At 43.5% G+C, this 23,571-nt stretch overlaps 1 protein-coding gene across 1 annotated transcript in view; it reads right to left on the reverse strand.

Moving 5' to 3' along the window:
- LOC126258634 (CCN family member 4) overlaps positions 1 to 23,571 on the reverse strand; it is a 308,685-nt gene that overhangs the window by 93,828 nt on the left and 191,286 nt on the right. Inside the window, exon 3 of the mRNA XM_049955661.1 lies at positions 14,810 to 15,020. Coding sequence (XP_049811618.1) covers positions 14,810 to 15,020 — 211 coding nt within the window. The remainder of the gene's footprint in view (positions 1 to 14,809; positions 15,021 to 23,571) is intronic.

The raw sequence follows: 23,571 nt of genomic DNA on the forward strand, positions 1-23,571 counted from the left end.
TAACACTAGTACATTTCTTATTTTATTTTGGAACCATCTTAATGCACATAGAATCGTAAACAATAGCCAGATTTGGTCATGAAGATTGAAGTTTTCACAGGAAAATAAGCCTGAATTCTGAAAAAGCATAGCTTGCTGCAGGTTCAAAAACTGTGATGAAGTAACATCATTTTACGGTAGCTAAATCATGTCCAGCGCTGTTTTATAGGCAGCAAGCAAAAAACTTGTTTTATTCAGTCTGGTAGCTCTTACTCCGAAGAATACGCTCATCTATCGTTAAAATAATTACCTGCTGAAATTCTCGTTTTGCATTTACTTCCTTTGTAAAAACGGTTGAAACTGTTTTAGTATTTCCTGTCTTCAAGTATTTTATGATACTCCGTAGTAAGGAAGTATTAATAGTCGTCGCGGTCTATTCTGGCTCGCTTAATAACGTATCACTTATAAATCGTTACGAGCATACGTCTTTGAGTAGAATGACTTGTACAAGAATAAGATGTTTTCTAGGTTCTAAGCGATTCTCACGGGCTTTCTTATGTAATTTAGTGTCTGTCTCGTCCATTGGCAGGTTCCTCGTTTCTCTCAGCATATAGTCAATGGTGTATCGCAGTCTTCTAGATTACACTACCTACATAACGACGAGGGGCAAAGTCCTATGGCATTTACGTCGTCGGGCGACTGTTTAGTCTGTCACTCTATCTCTTCCACAGTGAATTTTTTCAGCTGTGTTATTGCACCTCGGCGAAAAATTTGCATGTTTCGCATGAATATGGCTGTAATTTTTGCTAAAAAATCGACGAGTTTAAGAAATCCCTTGTCACAGGCAATCTGTAAAGCTATGTGCGAGACTTACTCTGTACTCTCATGCTGCCTTACACGAACTCCACTAAACCCATGGATGTCCACTTGAATAGTTCTCAGAGCATAATGGGGCCGCCGCCAGCCTGACTCCATCAGGGAGTACAGTTGACAAGGAGCTGTTCTCCTGGAAGACGACAGATTCGCACCCTCCCACCCGGCAACGCTCTTCCACTGCGCCAACGTGCAGTGCCGATCGTCAGATGCTCATTCCAGTCGTATTGCCTATTTGTAGTGTTAACACTGGCATATGCGTGAGTCGTCGGCTGTGGAGGCTGTACTCACATTACAGTAGTGCTAGTTATTGCTGTTGGTATTTGACGTATGTGTGCGAGGTCCCACACTTTTCTTAGCTCCAAACTGTTTATACGTAATACTCCTCGTAGCATGCTCAGTTCTTGGTATCCGTATGCTTGCATTCTCCCTATTATGGCTTGACGACATACTATCCAATTTAAAGCGCTAGCTTTTTGCAGATTTTTTTAATAAACTGTGTCTTTATAATTTTCATTTTATCTGCGGTCACTATATAGCTGGGTGCAATGTAGTTTGTCCTAGGACCCATTCACGCTGTCTTAGGGTTCCTAGTGTTCACTTAAGGGTTGCGAGTAATCTGTGTATTTTTTTCTGTTTCTGTGGTGTTCGTAACTATATAGTACCCGTATACAATCGCGTTGCAAGGTTTCTTCCTGGTATGTGAAACCTCTATTCTCTTTTAGAATTGCAAAAAGTAATGAAGAGAACGAGTGAATAAAACCACTGACAAGGGACTTCCTCTACAGTGCGACCTGTTTACTTTTATTGCTTTGCTGATGCTGCACAATAAACTACCAATATGTTGTTTGTTGTTGTGGTCTTCAGTCTTGAGACTGGTTTGATGCAGCTCTCCATGCTACTCTATCCTGTGCAAGGTTCTTCATCTCCCAGTACCTACTGCAACCTACATCCTTCTGAATCTGCTTAGTGTATGCATCTCTCGGTCTCCCCTACGATTTTTACCCTCCACGCTGCCTTCCAATACTAAATTTCTGATCCCTTGATGCCTCAGAACATGTCCTACCAACCGATCCCTTCTTCTGGTCTAGTTGTGCCACAAACTCCTCTTCTCCCCAATCCTATTCAGTACCTCCTCATTAGTTATGTGATCTACCCATCTAATCTTCAGCATTCTTCTGTAGCACCACATTTCGAAAGCTTCTATTCTCTTCTTGTCCAAACTATTTATCGTCCATGTTTCACTTCCATACATGGCTACACTCCATACAAATACTTTCAGAAAAGACTTCCTGACACTTAAATCTATACTCTATGTTAACAAATTTCTCTTCTTCAGAAACGCTTTCCTTGCCATTGCCAGTCTACATTTTATAACCTCTCTACTTCGACCATCATCAGTTATTTTACTCCCCAAATAGCAAAACTCCTTTACTACTTTAAGTGTCTCATTTCCTAATCTAATACCCTCAACATCACCCGACTTAATTCGACTACATTCCATTATCCTCGTTTTGCTTTTGTTCATGTTCATCTTATATCCTCCCTTCAAGACACCATCCATTCCGTTCAACTGCTCTTCCAAGTCCTTTGCTGTCTCTGACAGAATTACAATGTCATCGGCGAACCTCAAAGTTTTTATTTCTTCTCCATGGATTTTAATACCTACTCCGAATTTTTCTTTTGTTTCCTTTACTGCTTGCTCAATATACAGATTGAATAACATCGGGGAGAGGCTACAACCCTGTCTTACTCCCTTCCCAACCACTGCTTCCCTTTCATGTCCCTCGACTCTTATAACTGCCATCTGGTTTCTGTACAAATTGTAAATAGCCTTTCGCTCCCTGTATTTTACCCCTGCCACCTTTAGAATTTGAAAGAGAGTATTCCAGTCAACATTGTCAAAAGCTTTCTCTACGTCTACAAATGCTAGAAACGTAGGTTTGCCTTTCCTTAATCTTTCTTCTAAGATAAGTCGTAAGGTCAGTATTGCCTCACGTGTTCCAGTATTTCTACGGAATTCAAACTGATCTCCCCCGAGGTCGGCTTCTACTAGTTTTTTTCCATTCGTCTGTAAAGAATTCGTGTTAGTATTTTGCAGCTGTGGCTTATTAAACTGACTGTTCGGTAATTCTCACATCTGTCAACACCTGCTTTCTTTGGGATTGGAATTATTATATTCTTCTTGAAGTCTGAGGGTATTTCGCCTGTTTCATACATCTTGCTCACCAGATGGTAGAGTTTTGTCATGACTGGCTCTCCCAAGGCTGTCAGTAGAATGGAATGTTGTCTACTCCGGGGGCCTTGTTTCGACTTAGGTCTTTCAGTGCTCTGTCAAACTCTTCACGCAGTATCGTATCTCCCATTTCATCTTCATCTACATCCTCTTCCATTTCCATAATATTGTCCTCAAGTACATCGCCCTTGTATAGACCCTCTATATACTCCTTGCACCTTTCTGCTTTCCCTTCTTTGCTTAGAACTGGGTTTCCATCTGAGCTCTTGATGTTCATACAAGTGGTTCTCTTATCTCCAAAGGTCTCTTTAATTTTCCTGTAGGCAGTATCTATCTTACCCCTAGTGAGATAAGCCTCTACATTCTTACATTTGTCCCCTAGCCATCCCTGCTTAGCCATTTTGCACTTCCTGTCGATTTCATTTTTGAGACGTTTGTATTCCTTTTTGCCTGCTTCATTTACTGCATTTTTATATTTTCTCCTTTCATCAATTAAATTCAATATTTCTTCTGTTACCCAAGGACTTCTACTAGCCCTCGTCTTTTTACCTACCAATATGTTACGTTGCAAAATCCCCATCGCTTTAAGTGTAAATGGTGGCAGCTGACACAGACAAATGACTTGCTGGAATTGATTCATAAAATTGCTGAACCCTCTATGGCAGCATTTAGGTATGCAGCAGCATCTCTAATGTTAAGCAAGTTGCGAAGGTACGTTTCGGAGTTTGGCTTTCTTGTCTACTGAGACGAATACGCCACGTGCATTTACCATTAGCGTATCCTTTCGACATACACTTAAATTTTCGACAAGTATCTCATTTCAATGGTATCGGTTTTGGGCTTTAAACAAATTTCTGTACTTAGTGTAACGTGAACTCTGCAGATTTTTGAAAGCGCTTGAAAACCTGGCGCTTTGTTGTGAATTCTTCGCCTCTTAATCAGTTGGACGTTTGACACTCTGCCCTGTTGTGAGCATTTCTTTGAATCTTATACTGACACATCCATGTCCCCTACAACTATTGTTACCTGTACTGCACTAAGAGTCACCTAATCTGAAAACCTTGTGTGCACCTCAAATACAGTTAGATACCAGTTTAGCAGCCTGTGACGTGTAGTAAACACGCACTTAGAGAGTCATACAATTCTCATATCTATGGCGCAAATCTCAGAAGTCGCAGACCACCTTCTCACAGAACCTTCCTTGTGCAATCTCCCCATTCGAACCAGGAGGGCCACAATCACGTCTGGGGATAATGCTGTGAATTTTCATCTTCATCGAAAAACTGTGAGCGAGGCTGCGTGCTGAATCCTAGGGCTGAGGCCTGCGATCGGTATAGTCATATACTCCGGGTTCCTCACCCGACAGCATCAACATTATAATAACTACAGATTGGTTTGCAGAAAGCTACACTTGGACAGGTGACATGCCAAAATCGCTGCACTCTTTCGTTGCAATGATCATGTTTTCAGAAATAGATTGGATTAAGCAATGTTCCACTCCACCGGTATTTAGAGGGCCACCCAACTCCTGTAGAATTGGGGCCCCAGTGAAATGAAATAATCAGCAGTTACCTCAGACTTGTATTAGCGTTATCTGCTAGTTGACTAGCAATGTTCATCAAGTAACTTCCGAGTGACTTCTCAGACAACTATTCTGGCTATCCTGGCTACGATTCTGGGTCAGTAACATATAACTTATCCAGTTTGAACTTTGCTTCAAAGTGACAGAGAAGTCGTGTATTTTATCCAGAGTCACCACATTCGAGGAGAATTGTATTTAATGTGACCGGAATAAACGTGGTGACTTTTATTTACAATGTGATTTGTAGTTACGTAGCCACCTAGGAGAAATTGATATATTTTTTGTGTGTAACACAGCACTGTGTAAGTGCCGTCACAACGCTGGTCTTGTCAGAGTCCTCTGCTAGTCCCTGGAATTATCCAAGAATGTCCCCATAGCCCAGACGACAAGCATCACTTGTTCCAACGTGCGCTACGATCTATAGTTGCGCGCTGTACAACCCCCCCCCCCCTCCCTCATCTGAAATAGTCTCTTCAACACTTTCAGTGAGGCCCCCTGTCATACACCTGAAGTGCACCAGCTGTTACTTCACATCCCTTGCTGGCATTTCTCTAAAGAGTGCCATTTCCCGCCGTACGCTTAGTCGATTAGTACACCCCTAATCTTTTATGTTTGCCGCCTCTTTACACAGGAGACAGAAGGTTTCCGGCAATATGATCCGAGTCTCTCTAGCTCTTTTTAGGTTTCAGTGAAACGCATGGTACATCGAGCTTGTTGATCAGAGGGATCGGAATTCCACACTTATTTCTCTCTCGTGCCTGTCTGCCCTGTAGAAGGCGCTTAGCCGTACCACTGACGCACAGCTCACAGTCAAGTGAACGAGTAGTGATGGCTCCCTTACTTCCTGCACGACTCTCAGTTCTGGATACACTCCACTCCCATTCACATCAGTTTCCAAACGTTTGGTAGCAGTCAGGCCGACTTCCAGCTGCTTACGAACGTCAAGTAACTCATTCCGTGTTCGGCAGTACTTTCACAATGCGGGCTCATTGTGGGCTGTTCAAAATTTTTCAGAACTTGAAAATAAGCCAGCCGATACTCTTTCAATTTCTGGATCTGCTGAGCCAAAAGTATTACTACTCCTTTTTACGAACTGAAGAAATTAGTACGCAAAACGAGATTTATACTATGGCAACCGAAAAACCTGGCAACAAATACCCTGAGACTTCTTTGAGGTTACAATTTCTATCAAACACGAAAGTAACTTTCATACACTGATCAGCCAGATCATTATCACCACCGACCTACTATTGATTAAACCCGTCCAGGCGATAGCAGCGTCGCCTAGCGAGGAATGACTGGTAGTCAGATACACCCAAGGTGTACGTAGCGCCAGTGCGCGTGCTGTTCGTGTGTAGAGTGGGGAAGGGACCGATCAATCTGAGTTTGACCGAGGGCAGATTGTGATGGCCCGGTGGCTCTGCACGAGCATTTCGGAAACTTAGCGACTAATCGGATGTTCGAGGAGTGCTGTGGTGAGTATTTTAAACACGTGGCGAAACCAAGAACACTGCGACATCGGCAACTATTACTGATGTAGGCACTGGATGTTGTCACAATGGCAGACCGTTGCATGGTCTGATGAATCCCGGTACCTTGTTCATCATGCCTATTGAAGGGCGTGAAACCGTCGTCTTCCAAGGGACATCTCGTCGACACATGTACAACTCGACGAATACAAGCTTGCGGCGGCTCCATTACGCTCTGGTGAACATTTACGGGGGTATCCATGAGTCAAGTGGAGCTCGTATAAGGCTCCATTGTTGTTGTTGTGGTCATCAGTCCTGAGACTGGTTTGATGCAGCTCTCCATGCTACTCTATCCTGTGCAAGCTTTTTCATCTCCCAGTACCTACTGCAACCTACATCCTTCTGAATCTGCTTAGTGTATTGATCTCTTGGTCTTCCTCTACGATTTTTACCCTCCACGCTGCCCTCCAATGCTAAATTTGTGATCGCTTGATGCCTCAGAACATGTCCTACCAACCGATCCTTTCTTCTAGTCAAGCTGTGCCACAAACTTCTCTTCTCCCCAATCCTATTCAATACCTCCTCATTAGTTACGTGATATACCCACATTATCTTCAGCATTCTTCTGTAGCACCACATTTCGAAAGCTTCTATTCTCTTCTTGTCCAAACTATTTATCGTCCATGTTTCACTTCCATACATGGCTACACTCCATACAAATACTTTCAGAAACGACTTCCTGACACTTAAGTCTATGTAAGTAGGATCTTTAGGTTTTTTTATTGGTAACGCCACCTCTGTATGAAAATCACTGGCTGTGCTGTGTGCAGTCTGTGGCTGCTTTGCATTGTTGTAATACTCGCCATTGTAGTGTTAGGCAGCTGGCTGTGAACAGCGCGTAGCGTTGCGCAGTTGGAGGTGAGCCGCCAGCAGTGGTGGATGTGGGGAGAGAGATGTGCGGAGTTTTGAAATTTGTCATGAACTGCTATATATATTATGACTATTGAGGTAAATACATTGGTTGTTCTCTATCAGTATCTTTCATTTGCTAACTATGCCTATCAGTAGTTCGTGCCTTCAGTAGTTTGAATCTTTTATTTAGCTGGCAGTAGTGGCGCTTGCTTTATTGCAGTAGCTCGAGTAACCAAGATTTTTGTGAGGTAAGTGATTTGTGAAAGGTATAGGTTAATGTTAGTCAGGGCCATTCTTTTGTAGGGATTTTGAAAGTCAGATTGCGTTGCGCTAAAAATATTGTGTATCAGTTTAAGCACAGTCGTGTATAATTCTTCTAAGGGGACGTTTCATCTATACTCGATGTTCGCATCTCGTGGTCGTGCGGTAGCGTTCTCGCTTCCCACGCCCGGGTTCCCGGGTTCGATTCCCGGCGGGGTCAGGGATTTTCTCTGCCTCGTGATGGCTGGGTGTTCTGTGCTGTCATCAGGTTAGTTAGGTTTAAGTAGTTCTAAGTTCTAGGGGACTGATGACCATAGATGTTAAGTCCCATAGTGCTCAGAGCCATTTATACTCGATGTTAACAAATTTCTCTTCTTCAGAAACGATTTCCTTGCCATTGCCAGTCTACATTTTATGTCCTCTCTACTTCGACCATCATCAGTTATTTTACTACCTAAATAGCAAAACTCCTTTACTACTTTAAGTGTCTTAATTCCTAATCTAATCCCCTCAGCATCACCCGATTTAATTTGACTACATTCCATTATCCTCGTTTTGCTTTTGTTGATGTTCATCTTATATCCTCCTTTCAAAACACTGTCCATTCCGTTCAACTGCTCTTCCAAGTTCTTTGCTGTCTCTGACAGAATTACAATGTCATCGGCGAACCTCAAAGTTTTTACTTCTTCTCCATGAATTTTAATACCTACTCCGAATTTTTCTTTTGTTTCCTTTACTGCTTGCTCAATATACAGATTGAATAATATCGGGGAGAGGCTACAACCCTGTCTCACACCTTTCCCAACCACTGCTTCCCTTTCATGCCCCTCGACTCTTATAACTACCATCTGGTTTCTGTACAAATTGTAAATAGCCTTTCGCTCCTTGTATTTTACCCCTGCCACATTCTGAATTTGAAAGAGAGTATTCCAGTTAACGTTGTCAAAAGCTTTCTCTAAGTCTACAAATGCTAGAAACGTAGGTTTGCCTTTTCTTAATCTTTCTTCTAAGATAAGTCGTAAGGTTAGTATTGCCTCACGTGTTCCAACATTTCTACGGAATCCAAACTGATCTTCCCCGAGGTCCGCTTCTACCAGTTTTTCCATTCGTCTGTAAAGAATTCGCGTTAGTATTTTGCAGCTGTCAACACCTGCTTTCCTTGGGATTGGAATTATTATATTCTTCTTGAAGTATGTGGGTATTTCGCCTGTCTCATACATCTTTCTCACCAGATGGTAGAGTTTTGTCATGACTGGCTCTCCCAAGGCCATCAGTAGTTCTAATGGAATGTTGTCTACTCCTGGGGCCTTGTTTCGACTCAGGTCTTTCTGTGCTCTGTCAAACTCTTCACGCAGTGTCTTATCTCCCATTTCATCTACATCCTCTTCCATTTCCATAATATTGTCCTCAAGTACATCGCCCTTGTATAAACCCTCTATATACTCCTTCCACCTTTCTGCCTTCCCTTCTTTGCTTAGAACTGGGTTGCCATCTGAGTTCTTGATATTCATACAAGTGGTTCTCTTCTCTCCAAAGGTCTCTTTAATTTTCCTGTAGGCAGTATCTACCTTACCCCTAGTGAGACAAGCCTCTACATCCTTACATTTGTCCTCTAGCCATTTTGCACTTCCTGTCGATCTCATTTTTGAGACGTTTGTATTCCTTTTTCCCTGCTTCATTTACTGCATTTTTATATTTTCTCCTTTCATCAATTAAATTCAATATTTCTTCTGTTACCCAAAACGGCCAAGAAATACCTTACACTGGTTTCAGACCACCAACACCCATTCAGGGCGGTCATGTTCCCAACGGGGTCATGTTCCCAACGGCCGTGGCATTTTTCAACAAAGTAATGCGCCACGTCACAAGGTCAGCAGTTTGATGGAATGGTTCGAGGAACACAGTGGCGAGTTCCAGTTGATGTGCTGGTCCCCCACTTTTCCAGATCTGAACCCGATCGAACATGTATGGGATTGGATTGTACGTGGTCTCAAACCTCATAACCCCCGGCTCCCTCCACGTAATTTACGGAAATTAGGTGACTTGCGTCTGTAGATGTGGTGCCAGTCTCTACAGAGGCCATGGAGGCCTCATTGCTTCCATGTCAAATTCGCCGCCGGTTTTATCCGTGCCAAAGATGGACATATCGGCTATTAGACAGGTGGCAATAATATTCTGGCTATCCAATGTATTAGATAAATGCTGATAATATTGATTCCTGATGAAAGGGAAAACTAGATGTAATACCATATGATTTTTACACGTAATATTTGCTACAGTAATTAAATCACTAATAACTTAGAAATAGGATATGCACAACACTCTTATCTTTCGAAAATTCTCAAAAAAGTATGTTGATTCCCATTGATATTCACTGAAATTTGGAAAGAAAGACTCCTAAAATGGCTCTGAGCACTATGGGACTTAACATCTATGGTCATCAGTCCCCTAGAACTACTTAAACCTAAGTAACCTAAGGACATCACACAACAACCAGTCATCACGAGGGAGAGAAAATCCCTGACCCCCCCCCCCCCCCCCCGGGAATCGAACCCGGGAACACGGGCGCGGGAAGAAAGACTCTTACAACAGTTACTGTAAATCACGAACGCCGAAGTAATTTGTGCACGAGACTAGGAACCCATGAAAATTCTCAAAATATACATTTGCAAATTCTCAAAAATATACCTGTTTATACAGTGAGATTACGGAACGCGTGAATTGGATGCGGATTCCCTTGCTAAAAGTTTATAAAAATCACAAATTAAGTTTATTGTTGACTACATTGTAAGAGTTTTCCATACACTGGCAAATGCTAGAAAATACGTAATATGTCGCCATGTACTCCACAATCAGTGAAAGATTATGCGAAACTGACGCGAAGAGTGAAATATTAGTATCTATAATTTGTAACTGGACACGTCTGCCACATGTGCACTCAAAGTGAGAAAAATTCGAAAGTTAGCTTGCATGTGTAAATAAAAATGAGAATTGCACGGATATTTAGCTAGATAATTTGTGACACCTTCTACAGTGATGAGCCGAAGGTGAGCATTGCAGCATCGGTTTATCACTCTCAAAACATGGAAAACCGTAGAGCACCAACAGCGTTTCCCTACCGCCTCGGGCGACCAGCATTTCGTATGTGCTTTTACAAAGATATAATGTTGTAGTTAGTGGTGAGTCCTGCCAAAATCTGCATTTCTTCTGATGTTGTCCTTAGATTAGGAGACCGAGTTCAACTTCACTTCCGGAAATTCGTCACATATTTCATTCAAAACCTTTCGTTTTTCCTCTATTCACAATTCGTTTTTCGTTAACTGTTTGATATTAAAAGTTTCATGTTGGTCTGGCAATAGCATTCCATTTATTGTGAGAGAACTGTTCTTGTAGGTGCAGTGGTAGTGCGTACCAAACGTGTGGGTAGATGGGATGAAACATTCTGGACGAGAAGGCAGGCAACTGTAAGTAATATATTTAGAATTTGTGAGTCTGGTAAGTAAAACAATCCACTGAAGATGGATGTAATTTAAAAGAGGAAAGAGATATGGGAAATAGCTAACATACTGCATAAACAAAAAGCGTTTGTTTTAAAATTAATGTCTATGTGTACGCCCAAACCAACAAACTTGACAGGCATCATCTCTGGAACATTCATCATGATATGAATAATAGAGCAGCTTCTCAACAGATAACGGCTAAAACAGCTGCGTCAGTGAAACGGGGAATTTGGCAGCAGTGAAAATAGCTCGTTACGTTAGGAATCAGAAAACGCAAGTGATATTATCTGACAACAAACCTTTTCCAGTGGCCCTGATATCGATTTTGAATAGAGATGGTGTCATGGACCGGTGAACAACGCGATGCTGGCGCGAAGGTGTTTTACAGAACCAACCACAGCTCCATTGCCACGTTTGTTCCGTGCTTACTACAGTCTTGCACGTCATGCCCCAGGCCCGTAGGCACATGGTATCAATGTATGGGTGCAGAACATTGAGGAAACGGTTGACACGGTGGGAAACAGTGGTCGAAGTTGCAAATCGCGTGTGCACACCTAAGGATGCTGAAACAGCCTTTAGCCCCGTACAGGAGCTCTGCACGCAAGCAACTTCACATATCTGACCTCAGTGATTGGCGAATATTACACAAGGAACAGCAATGCATATAAAATTCTGATAGGGCAAAAACTGAATATGGGCGACATCCAAAAGAGACTATGCGTTTGCGGGGATTGTGGGAACTGGCTAAAATGGCTCTGCGCACTATGGGACTTAACAGCTATGGTCATCAGTCCCCTAGAACTTAGAACTACTTAAACCTAACTAACCTAAGGACATCACACAACACCCAGTCATCACGGGGCAGAGAAAATCCCTGACCCCGCCGGGAATCGAACCCGGGCGTGGGAAGCGAGAACGCTACCGCACGACCACGAGCTGCGGACTGTGGGAACTCATGAACGATAAGCCAGGCCTGTGCGACAGTCTCATCGATAGCGATGGGGCCAATATTGTGTTAAGCTTTGTTAACAAGCTAACTTTTGATACTGGTCACAGTGAAAATACTGAAATTTTTCGTGAAACGCCACTTGGCAGTCAGTAAGTGCTAATATGGAATATCGTATCATCGTCTGGAATCACAGGGCCTTTGTACTTAATCAGACGATCGCGGCAGTGTTACTACTGTGAATACAGAACGTTAGATCTTGCGATGTGACCCACCACACACTATCAAGGAACTTTTTAAGGATCCAAATGGTGAGGAACTTAAACGAATTCCAGTGACAGTCCGGCTATATGTGATGCGCAACTTCCGTAAAAGACTGGAAATGTGTGTGAAGGAAAATGGCGACCACCTAATTTTTTAAGTGATCGACATTTTACATTGAGGTCGGAACCTTTTGCCAGGCGTAGTGCAGAAATTCGGTGTGGCATGGGCTCTAAAGGTCGTTGGAATTTCCCTGCAGAAATATGAGTGATGCTGACTCTATGGCCATCCATAATTGTGAAAGTGTTGCCAACGCAGAGGTTTGTGTGTGAACTGACCTCTAGCCTGTGTCCCATAAATGTTTTATGTGATTCATGTCGAGGGATCAGGGTAACCAAATCACTCGCTCGAACTGTCCAGAATGTTCTTCAAACTAAACTCGAACAGCAGTGGCCAGGTACAATGTGCTGTGTCATCCATAAAAGTTCCATCGTTGTTTTGGGAACATACAGTCAAAGAACAGGTTCGGCTGGACCAGAGCACGCAGTCCTTTCCAACACCATTATGGAGCCACTACCACGTTGCACAGTACCTTGTTGACAACTTGTCTCAATGACTTCGTGGTGTCTGCGCCGTACCATCAGACCTTAGCAACTGATATCGGCACTCATATGACCAGGCCACGGTTTTCCAGTCGTCTAGGCCGCAACCGATGTCATCACGAGCCCAGGAGACGCGTTCCACAAGATGGCGTGCTATTAGCGAAGGCACTCGCGTCGGGAGCCTGCTGCCACAGCCCATTAACGCCGCATTTCACCGCACTCTCCTAAAGGATATGTTCACTGCCTTCGCCGTACGTCCCACAGTCGTTCAATGAAGTCTGTCAGTCTCTGCGTTGTCTCTGGTGAGAAGTGATGCCTGAATTTTAGTATTTTTCGGCACACTCTTCATATTTTGGATGCCGGAATATATCTCTAGCTCCAACTATCTGTTGTGGTATCAGACGCCAAATGCAGTGTATTGAAACTCGGCGAGAACTTTCCAAATGATTTATTTACTTCCACTACAGTGCTCCGTTCACCTCGGTCTGCGCCACATGGCCGCGCAAAGCTGAGGAAGCACCCCAGCGGCCTGTGCAATGCAACGCTGTGTCGTGCCGGCCTTGGCCAGCTCGCTGTGTGCCAATGAAGTCTGGATGGCTGTGCCTGCAGCTGACTCAACGCTGCTCGGTGTGAGCCATGGGCGGCCAGCTGCACCCTTCTCCTCACTGTCGTGGCAGAGATCGCGGCGACCAACAAGCACCTACTATCCGGTGTCCACATGTACAGCCCTCACCTCGGAAGTATCCGGCGTGTGTCGGGAGCCAAGGCAACTGCACGCGGTAGAGAGCCGAAGAGTGGCCTGCCACTGGCTGGCTAAGGACCCCACATTGGCCTCAGAGGGTCGAACCGACGACTCGGTGTGGACTGGGACGCTGTCGCCCCATCAGCTGCTGCTTGTAGCCCGTCGGTGTGACTCGCCCTGCCGTCCAGGAGAGCTGCCACACTTGAATCAATCTCGTTATAAAATGGCACCTATTTATAATCAGCATTGCGCCTCTGTCTTGCGAAGCGCACCAGCTCACATCATGTATGCGTAACACTTAGGTTGTCTAGTGGCCCCTTCTGCCTGTGACTTGCGCCATGGAAACTGCTGTGTGCGCCCTCTGTGGCAGCTCTACTGCCCTGTCGCCTCAATTTGCCTTCACAACTGCTGGTACGTGTAAGTTGCTGCAATCCGGCCTGCACCTGGCTGTTCAAATGGTTCAAATGGCTCTAAGCACTATGGGACTTATCTTCTGAGGTTTTCAGTCCGCTAGAACGTATAACTATTTAAACCTAACCAACCTAAGGACATCGCACACATCCATGCCCGAGGCATGGCTGTAGCGGTCGCGCGGTTCCAGACTGGAGCGCCTAGAACCACTCGGCCACCCCGGCCGGCTCACCTGGCTGTAACTCCAGACTGGAGCGCCTATAACCACTCGGCCACCCCGGCCGGCTCACCTGGCTGTAACTCATGCTCCGAATATCCACAAAAGTAATTTTTCCTATCCTAAACGGTGGTGCCGCTACATATCACTCTCCATTCAAAGTCTGCGGGAATAAAAAAATCGGAAACCATTTCACATAAATCACCTGAGTAAAAATGATATCTCCGCTGATGCATTGTCCCTTTTGCGTATCCGATAATACCGCCATTTATGTATGTGCCTATCGCTGTCCCATGACTTTTATCACCTCAATGTAAATTGCAAGCATCGCAAACCCATATTCTATTGTCGTTTTTTTTCTTTGTACCACTGTGAAAAGAATTGTACCGCTGATGGAGGTCTCAGAGTCTCCCGTTTCACTTCCCGTTTCAATTACGGACTCACTTTCTTCCCCAAACGTTAAATCACATTTAGCAGTAGAGCAAAACTAATTGGACAATTTTTCATGTGACGCAAGTATATTTCAATATGCTTTTTTTTTTCAGTCTGTGTCGCCTGGCCACCAAGAACTGTTGCAGGACGATTGATTCACGGATCCAGTTATATGGCCCTTTCCGTGTATAGCGATTTTACGACAAGTGGGGACTCAAGATGGCCTCAATGTAATGCCGAAAGTGGTAGCACATAGAAGTTCATAAAATAAAATAAACTTCTACGAAACATACGGCTGTTGGTAAATTATTGCATCGAGAACTTCAATATGCGTTCGTTGCGGGGCTGTGGATGGCGAGTGGACAGAGCAGTGCAGAGTGGCTCACCCTGGCAGACGCCGGTGGAGGCGGTGCGGTGCGGGTACTGGCAGACGAGGCCGCGGCGCTCGTCGCAGAGGGCGGTGCCGTCGCAGGCGTCGCCCTGCTGGCGCGCGCACACGGCGCAGCAGCCGCAGCCGTCGCGCACCAGAGACACGCCGGCCGGGCACGACGGCGGCCGCGGCCCGCACTCGCACGGGTACGAGCAGTGCGACCGGATCTGCAAAACCCAGAGCGCGTCACATTAACTCTCCACAGTGGCAATCCACTGCTGCTGCTCCTAGCGCAGACTGAAACTTGACTACAGACTAAGGCAGACTGACTAATCGGAGGTCTGTACACTTGTTATAATACCTCAAGCGTTCAGGTATCACTGCGCGAATGTGGTCCGCGAGGAGAAAAGGTTCTACGTTAGCAGCAATCTCACTGGCTGCGTTACGTATTAATACGCGGATCGGCGGAAGCAGAATTTGGTCCGTCTCTAAAACAGCGCCATCTCTTAGTGCGGACACAGACGAGCGCTGCGCCTGCGCTGTTGTGCTTAGCGGGGCGCGCTCTAGTGGGAAAGTTGTGTATGCGCTGACTATGCGGAACTATGTTCACAACACTCACATTTGTGCATATTGAACTTAATAAAAGTCATATCTAAAATATACCAACAATCTTTGTTGTTGTTGTTGTGGTCTTCAGTCCTGAGACTGGTTAGATGCAGCTCTCCATGCTGCTCTGTCCTGTGCAAGCTTCTTCATCTCCCAGTACCTAATGCAACGTACATCCTTCTGAATCTGCTTGGTGTATTCATCTCTTGGTCTCCCTCTACGATTTTTACCCTCCACGCTGCCATCCAATGCTAAATTGGTGATCCCTTGATGCCTCAGAACATGTCCTATCAATCGATCCCTTGTTCTAGTCTTATAAGGTTGAAACTAAGTTAAGAATGCATTTTTATGATGAACCATGCCGTGGAAAAGATTGTAGGTATCTCTGTTACCGTTTAAAATTTGTAGTGTTAGTGCCGTTTCTGAAAGTATTTGTATGGAGTGTAGCCATGTATGGAAGCGAAACGTGGACGATAAATACTTTAGACAAGAATAGAATAGAAGCTTTGAGTAGATCACATAACTAATGAGGAGGTATTGAACAGAATCGGGGAGAAAAATTTGTGGCACAACTTGACTATAAGAAGGGATCGGTTGGTAGGACATATTCTGAGGCATCAAGGGATCACCAATTTAGCATTGGAGGGCAGCGTGGAGGGTAAAAATCGTAGAGGGACACCAAGAGATGAATACACTAGACAGATTCAGAAGGATGTAGGTTGCAGTAGGTACTGGGAGATGGAGAAGCTTGCACAGGATAGAGTAGCATGGAGATGCATCAAACCAGTCTCTCGACTGAAGACCACAACAACAACAACAGTGCCATATCACGCTAACAAGTGGCTGTTATACGTTTTTGTAACAAAATGAAACAACAATGAACAACTGGGTGTATCCAGCTAGCAAAAATGTAACATAATGTCACTGTTCAGCCTCAAGATGACTCGAAACAGAATGACGCACGTAATTCTTTTATTGGAAATCTTACTGACATAAATAGTCACAGTTCTCTGGAAAAGTCCAACACGGATGACATAAGGGTAAAGGAAATACGGCTTTCTCCTTTTTTTGTCAAGCATTTTAAAATTTTCTGAAGGGTTTGTCATACTGTGTCCCGCTTCGCTCTTAAGTGCGTCTTTATGGCAGATCCGGGTTATTTAAGTTACGGTGTTCGAGCAATCTTTTCTGAAATGAACTACCAGTTTGCTATGTACATTTGTTAAGAGAATTACTGCCTGCGACACAATACATACCCGCTTCATTAAGTCATTTACACAGAGCTTTTCCCTTATGCCTGCGTTCGTTACCTAGATCCTTCAGGAAGTCTTAAAATACTTTACAAGAAAGGAGAAAGCCATATTTTGAATATACTCGAAAGTTGAAATTTTTAGAAACAAACAATAAAATGCACAGTTCACGTTGAATAAGCATTCAGACTTCAAGCCGCACAGTGTTCTACTTGGCTTTGATTTTTTAAAGGATTAAGTATTATTATGTAATAAAATTCATTATTATTCTGACTTGTAAAGGGAACAACCCACCGCTCCTTGTCATGATTACAAGATGTCACACAGTCCACAAGATAGTTTGTGTTCCGCTAGCCTGTTACTCCGTCATAGTCACTTCCTCGGGCTGCTTCTACCCTTCGCCACTCTGGTCTGCTCTGCTGTCACACTGGTGAAGAAGTACCACCTTTTACCTTTCCACGCAATAATTCTCAACGTGCCCCGACTAGTCACGTTAGTAGTGACCATTTTTTATTGCCATTCCTGCTTTTTTTTAAATTTTAGCGTTGTCTCACCACATAATACACCTAACATCGTGTAAGCCTCAGCAAACAAGCATAACTGCCACAACACGACATGGCATGGACTCGAGTAACAACTCTGTAGCAATTCAGGATGTCTGCGGTATCGCATTGTACTGCTGGTATTGCCCAATGGACATCAATGGATGCAGGTGATCAGGTCGTATCTTGACGTAGCAGACTGCACACGCCCCACACCATTACAGAGCCTCCCCCAGCTTGAACAGTCCTCTGCTGACATGGATTGATGAGGTTGTCTCCATACCCCTTCACGTCCGTTCGCTTGATACAATTTGAAACGAGACTCGTCCTACTAGGCAACATGTTTCCAGTCGTCAAAAGTCCAATGGCAGTGCTGATGAGCCCAGGCGGGACGTAAGGGTTTGTTTTGCGCAGTCACCAAGGGTACACGAGTGGGCCTTCGGCTCCGAAAGCCCATATCGATGCTTTTTCGTTGATTGGTTCACACGCTGGCACTTGTTGATGGCCCAGCATTGAAATTTGGAGCAATTTGTGAAAGGGTTGCACTCTTGTCACATTGAATGATTCGCTTCAGTCGTCGTTGGTCCCGATCTTGCAGGAACTGTTTCCGGCAGCAGCGATGTAGGAGATTTGATGTTTTTACCGGATTCCTGATATTCTCGGTACACTCGTGAAATGATCATACGGGAAAATCCCCACTTCATCGTTACCTCGGAGATGTCGTGTCCCATGAGTCGCGCGCTGACTATAGCGGTACGTTGAAACTCACTTAAATCTTGATAACCTGCCATTGTAGCAGAGGTAACCGATCTAACAATTGCGCCAGGCACTTGTATTATTTAGCCGTTACCGACCGCAGCGCCGTATTCTGCCTGTTTACATAACTCTGTATTTGAGCCGGCCGGAGTGGCCGTGCGGTTCTAGGCGCTACAGTCTGGAACCGAGCGACCGCTACGGTCGCAGGTTCGAATCCTGCAGCGGGCATGGATGTGTGTGATGCCCTTAGGTTAGTTAGGTTTAATTAGTTCTAAGTTCTAGGTGACTGATGACCTGAGAAGTTAAGTCGCTTAGTGCTCAGAGCCATTTGAATCATTCTGTATTTGAATACGAATGCCTATACCATTTGTATAACTTCTCAGATAACGAGTTCCGGCTAGAGGCTACCGTCAGACTTTAGTGTGAACGTAGGACGTTATGCATTGCAAGGGTGCCTAACTACGTGTCGATGTACAGAAAGCTAGAAGAAAAAGATGGCCAGCTGCCAGGAGAACTCGCTCTTTCAGTGTTACGGACCAACTTAATTATCCGTACAAACAGTTCATTCAACCCGGTAATCGAGAATCCGAATATTTTTGCCTTTTATCGACATTGATACTGGTAAAAATTTCGATTCTGAAGTCGGATAACAACTAACAAGAGAAATATTTGTTTCACGTCATATAATAATTAATTGACAGTTTTCTGATTTTTTCCTTTCGTTATTGTGACATGTTGCTTCCTGCCAAATTTCGTGATTCTAGGTAAAGGGAAGTAACCTGTTGATTTTAATGAGTGAGTTTGCGAATGTCAAAATATGGTTGTATCTTTTGATATCATTGTCATACAAACTTACATTTACTACACTAACAAAGGAATGTTGACAATATGCTACACAAATTTCGACTTGATACGTCTACTCGTTCCTGAGAAAAGTATGTGGATTGGCAGATAGACAGTAGGTTAACAAATGACTAAAAATTTTTTCGGGCAGTGTAATTACAAATTAACACTTTTAGGATTACTGTCAAATCTCATGATTCTAGGCCAACGGGGAATATATTGTAGGTTTTTCCGTGTGAATTTAAGCATAACAAAATATGTGGCATATTTTGAGTGTATGACTTAGAAGCTTCAGTGCCACAAGGAACCGTAGACCTTAATATGTGACACAAATTTGTATTTGATACGAATACGCGTTCCTGAGAAGGAATATTTTTAACTGTCGAACAGACAGGCGGACAACACAGTGTGGTCCTACTAGGGCTCCATTTTTGCAGACTGAGTTACAGAAGCCTAAAACAACCTCTACAAGGACCTTAATGGCTTATACGTGGACTTGAGTGGTAGCAAATTCTAAATATTTTTAAGTGTAAAAGTAGTAAAGTAATGTTTTTGGAATGTTGTCTTCTCTTACTTACTTTTACAAGAGACGTCAGATTTTGTATCATTTCCTTAATTTATAATGGATCTTTCTTGGCTATAACGTATTTTTCTACAAGAATTTAGTTATTTGAACTTTTATTATTAAGTTTTGCATACTAATGAACTTAGTGACTTGAGCTCCAACGTAAACCAGAATTTCCGATAGATGAATGACGGAGAGAGTAATACGAGGGCAGTTCAATAAGTAATGCAACACATTTTTTTTCTGAAACAGGGGTTGTTTTATTCAGCATTGAAATACACCAGGTTATTCCCCAATCTTTTAGCTACACAACACTATTTTTCAACGTAATCTCCATTCAATGCTACGGCCTTACGCCACCTTGAAATGAGGGCCTGTATGCCTGCACGGTACCATCCCACTGGTCGATGTCGGAGCCAACGTCGTACTGCATCAATAACTTCTTCATCATCCGCGTAGTGCCTCCCACGGATTGCGTCCTTCATTGGGCCAAACATATGGAAATCCGACGGTGCGAGATCGGGGCTGTAGGGTGCATGAGGAAGAACAGTCCACTGAAGTTTTGTGAGCTCCTCTCGGGTGCGAAGACTTGTGTGAGGTCTTGCGTTGTCATGAAGAAGGAGAAGTTCGTTCAGATTTTTGTGCCTACGAACACGCTGAAGTCGTTTCTTCAATTTCTGAAGAGTAGCACAATACACTTCAGAGTTGATCGTTTGACCATGGGGAAGGACATCGAACAGAATAACCCCTTCAGCGTCCCAGAAGACTGTAACCATTACTTTACCGGCTGAGGGTATGGCTTTAAACTTTTTCTTGGTAGGGGAGTGGGTGTGGCGCCACTCCATTGATTGCCGTTTTGTTTCAGGTTCGAAGTGATGAACCCATGTTTCATCGCCTGTAACAATCTTTGACAAGAAATTGTCACCCTCAGCCACATGACGAGCAAGCAATTCCGCACAGATGGTTCTCCTTTGCTCTTTATGATGTTTGGTTAGACAACGAGGGACCCAGCGGGAACAAACCTTTGAATATCCCAACTGGTGAACAATTGTGACAGCACTACCAACAGAGATGTCAAGTTGAGCACTGAGTTGTTTGATGGTGATCCGTCGATCATCTCGAACGAGTGTGTTCGCACGCTCCGCCATTGCAGGAGTCACAGCTGTGCACGGCTGGCCCGCACGCGGGAGATTAGACAGTCTTGCTTGACCTTGCGGCGATGATGACACACGCTTTGCCCAACGACTCACCGTGCTTTTGTCCACTGCCAGATCACCGTAGACATTCTGCAAGCGCCTATGAATATCTGAGATGCCCTGGTTTTCCGCCAAAAGAAACTCGATCACTGCCCGTTGTTTGCAACGCACATCCGTTACAGACGCCATTTTAACAGCTCCGTTCAGCGCTGCCACCTGTCGGAAGTCAATGAAACTATACGAGACGAAGCGGGAATGTTTGAAAATATTCCACAAGAAATTTTAGGTTTTTTCAACCAAAATTGGCCGAGAAAAAAAATGTGTTGTATTACTTATTGAACTGCCCTCGTATATTGCTTGACTCATCTTAGAACGTGTCAGTTTCAATTTACACTGAAATTTCCATTTTTAATTTTAGTTTATGTTTGCATGCGTTTGTGGCTTAACGATCTCTGTCGTCACGAACCATTTCCAATTACGAGAATACTTTATTCGTCGAGTCATGTACAGGTGAATTTATACACTCATTTTTTCGTCGCCAGTACGCGAATGGAATTTAAAATCAGGCCAAAAATATTGGCGAAATGTTTGTCATGCACTGTACAGTGGCTTACGGAATATTTATGTAATACAGGCACACTTTGATATCCGTCATTCAGTTGGCTTGCGTCAGCCTTTCTGTATTTGTTTATTTAGGAATGTATATGGATGGCAGTCAACTTACGTCGAACAGCGTGACTACCAAATTTTTTTATCATTTAGGTCCTTATGTTCTTGCGATTGCCTAACGCTTAGGTTATCTCAAGAACAGCATCATAAAAAGTTGTAAGGAGAAAAAGGAGCATTATCGTCCAACGTTCCGCTTACGATCATGTCATTGGTGATCGAGCACGAAGTAGAACTGGACAAAGAAAGGTCTCAAAACCTGTCGTCGGTATTGCAACGCAACCTACCAAGCATTCGTGTTAAATGATTTATGGAAAAAAGCTAAAAATTAAATCTGGGTGGCCAGGAACGTGTTTCATGGTTGCTCTCTATCAAAGGATAGTGGCCACACTTTGTCGTGTAGCTGGCGTTACAAGATTGACGATGTTATCGTCGCAATGTATCGGCTGGTTATTCAAGTTTTATTGTTATAGAGATTCGTTTATATGGTGTGACGGAGATCTGACGTAACGATTGCACGCATGTGTTCTTTTATATTTACGGGTTTATGGCGCATAAATCAACATGCCGCAATAAAAGCTTGAAAAACTTTACCATGCATAACATTTATCTCTATGGCAATCAAGACTTAAATAATTCGTCGAAACAAATTATCGTAATAAAACTAATTGTATCTTTCAGCATTTTAACTCATCGATTTGTTACATATATAACGATCTAAGAAGACTTACGGACACTGGGTGTACTGACGTCGCTGGCATTATTAAAAAGAATTTGCCTAAAATTTTTAGCTTAAAGCGAAATATTATTCAAGAGTTTAATATATAAACTTATCTCTGTACCCTACAATCTGTAATTTGTCGGCTTTCCTCAAGGCGGACTAACTAACCGTCTCATCAACCTGCTAGTACTAGTACATTGAACGGCTTATACACAGTAACTATAATTAATGTACTAAGCTGTTTGAAATTAACAGAAGACTAACTATAATTTAAAACAGTGATAAATAGAGAAAGATAAGAAAAAGGAGACAATGGAAGATTAGAATTTAATGTCCTGTCGATGACTAGATCACTTTGAAACAAGTACGAATACCGATGGGACTAGGAAGTCTAAATATCTTGCCCAGAACATTTTGGAATGAACGAAGCTAACATAGATATGGATCGTCGGCCACGACAGCCACACAGAGGGGAAAAAGGAACAATTATGACAAAAGGGTCAATGATTGGTAGTAATGATACAACCACACCGTTGTTTATAAACTGCTCTTCGTCGTGTTGCTCATTTAATTATGCAAGGAAGTTCTTGCTGTCATTTCTCATTGAGATTAAATAGTGCTATAAGCAGGTAGTTGAATGTTGTATCACAGTTGTTCCAAAAATTTACAAAACATCTTCAGTTTACATGAGTACTTTAAACATTAGCTAATCAAGTTCTCTTTTTTAGCTTCGTCGCTATTAGTCTTGTCCTCTACATTAAAATGTGACAGGTCCGCAGTACCTGTCTACATCTCATTCAATATTTCTCTTGGGGTGTAACGTGCAATAGTTAACTACTGTTATATAATATCTGCCATGTTCCATCGACGAATGCCATCCAGAAAGAACAAGGCCTCCCGTATAATCTTACCAAAATGGTCATTTTGCAGAAATAAATCATTATGCTTCATTACATATTGCTGAATAGCATATTGGTTCACATTTTAACGCAATACAGCAGCGGTTCTGGGTGGCGTGCATTCGACGAGTCCTTGCCAGGTTTCCGGAGGTATGCGGCACCGGATGTCTACGTACAAGTCACGTTCAAATGGTTCAAATGGCTCTGAGCACTATGGGACTTAACATAGGAGGTCATCAGTCCCCTAGAACTCAGAACTACTTAAACCTAACGAACCTAAGGACATCACATACATCCATGCCCGAGGCAGGATTCGAACCTGCGACCGTAGCAGTCGCGCGGTTCCGGACTGAAGCGCCTAGAACCGCTCGGCCACCGCGGCCGGCACAAGTCACGTAATTCCTGTAAATTACGGACCGGTAGTTTCAGGTTGTTCCAAAGAATTCAGAACACACGTATTTGTTGGTCTAGACATCAACGACAGTTTACTGCCATGCACCTCAAACAACTGTAGCACGATTGTGGCCTTCTACCACGCATATTTATGCAACTGCTAGATGCTATCTCCCAAGGGGAAGACTCAAACTAGAAGGGATGCAGATGGTACTCAGTATCACTTCACGAAGTACTTCGTGGCTGAACACTTCTCGGATGGATTTTCTTCCCGATCTGTTCTGGAGCTGAATAAGCATTTCCATAACGAATTCAGTTACTATCTCGGAACTAAAAGTGCTATT

The sequence above is a fragment of the Schistocerca nitens genome, chromosome 1, assembly GCF_023898315.1.
Source record: "Schistocerca nitens isolate TAMUIC-IGC-003100 chromosome 1, iqSchNite1.1, whole genome shotgun sequence".
NCBI lineage: Eukaryota > Metazoa > Arthropoda > Insecta > Orthoptera > Acrididae > Schistocerca > Schistocerca nitens.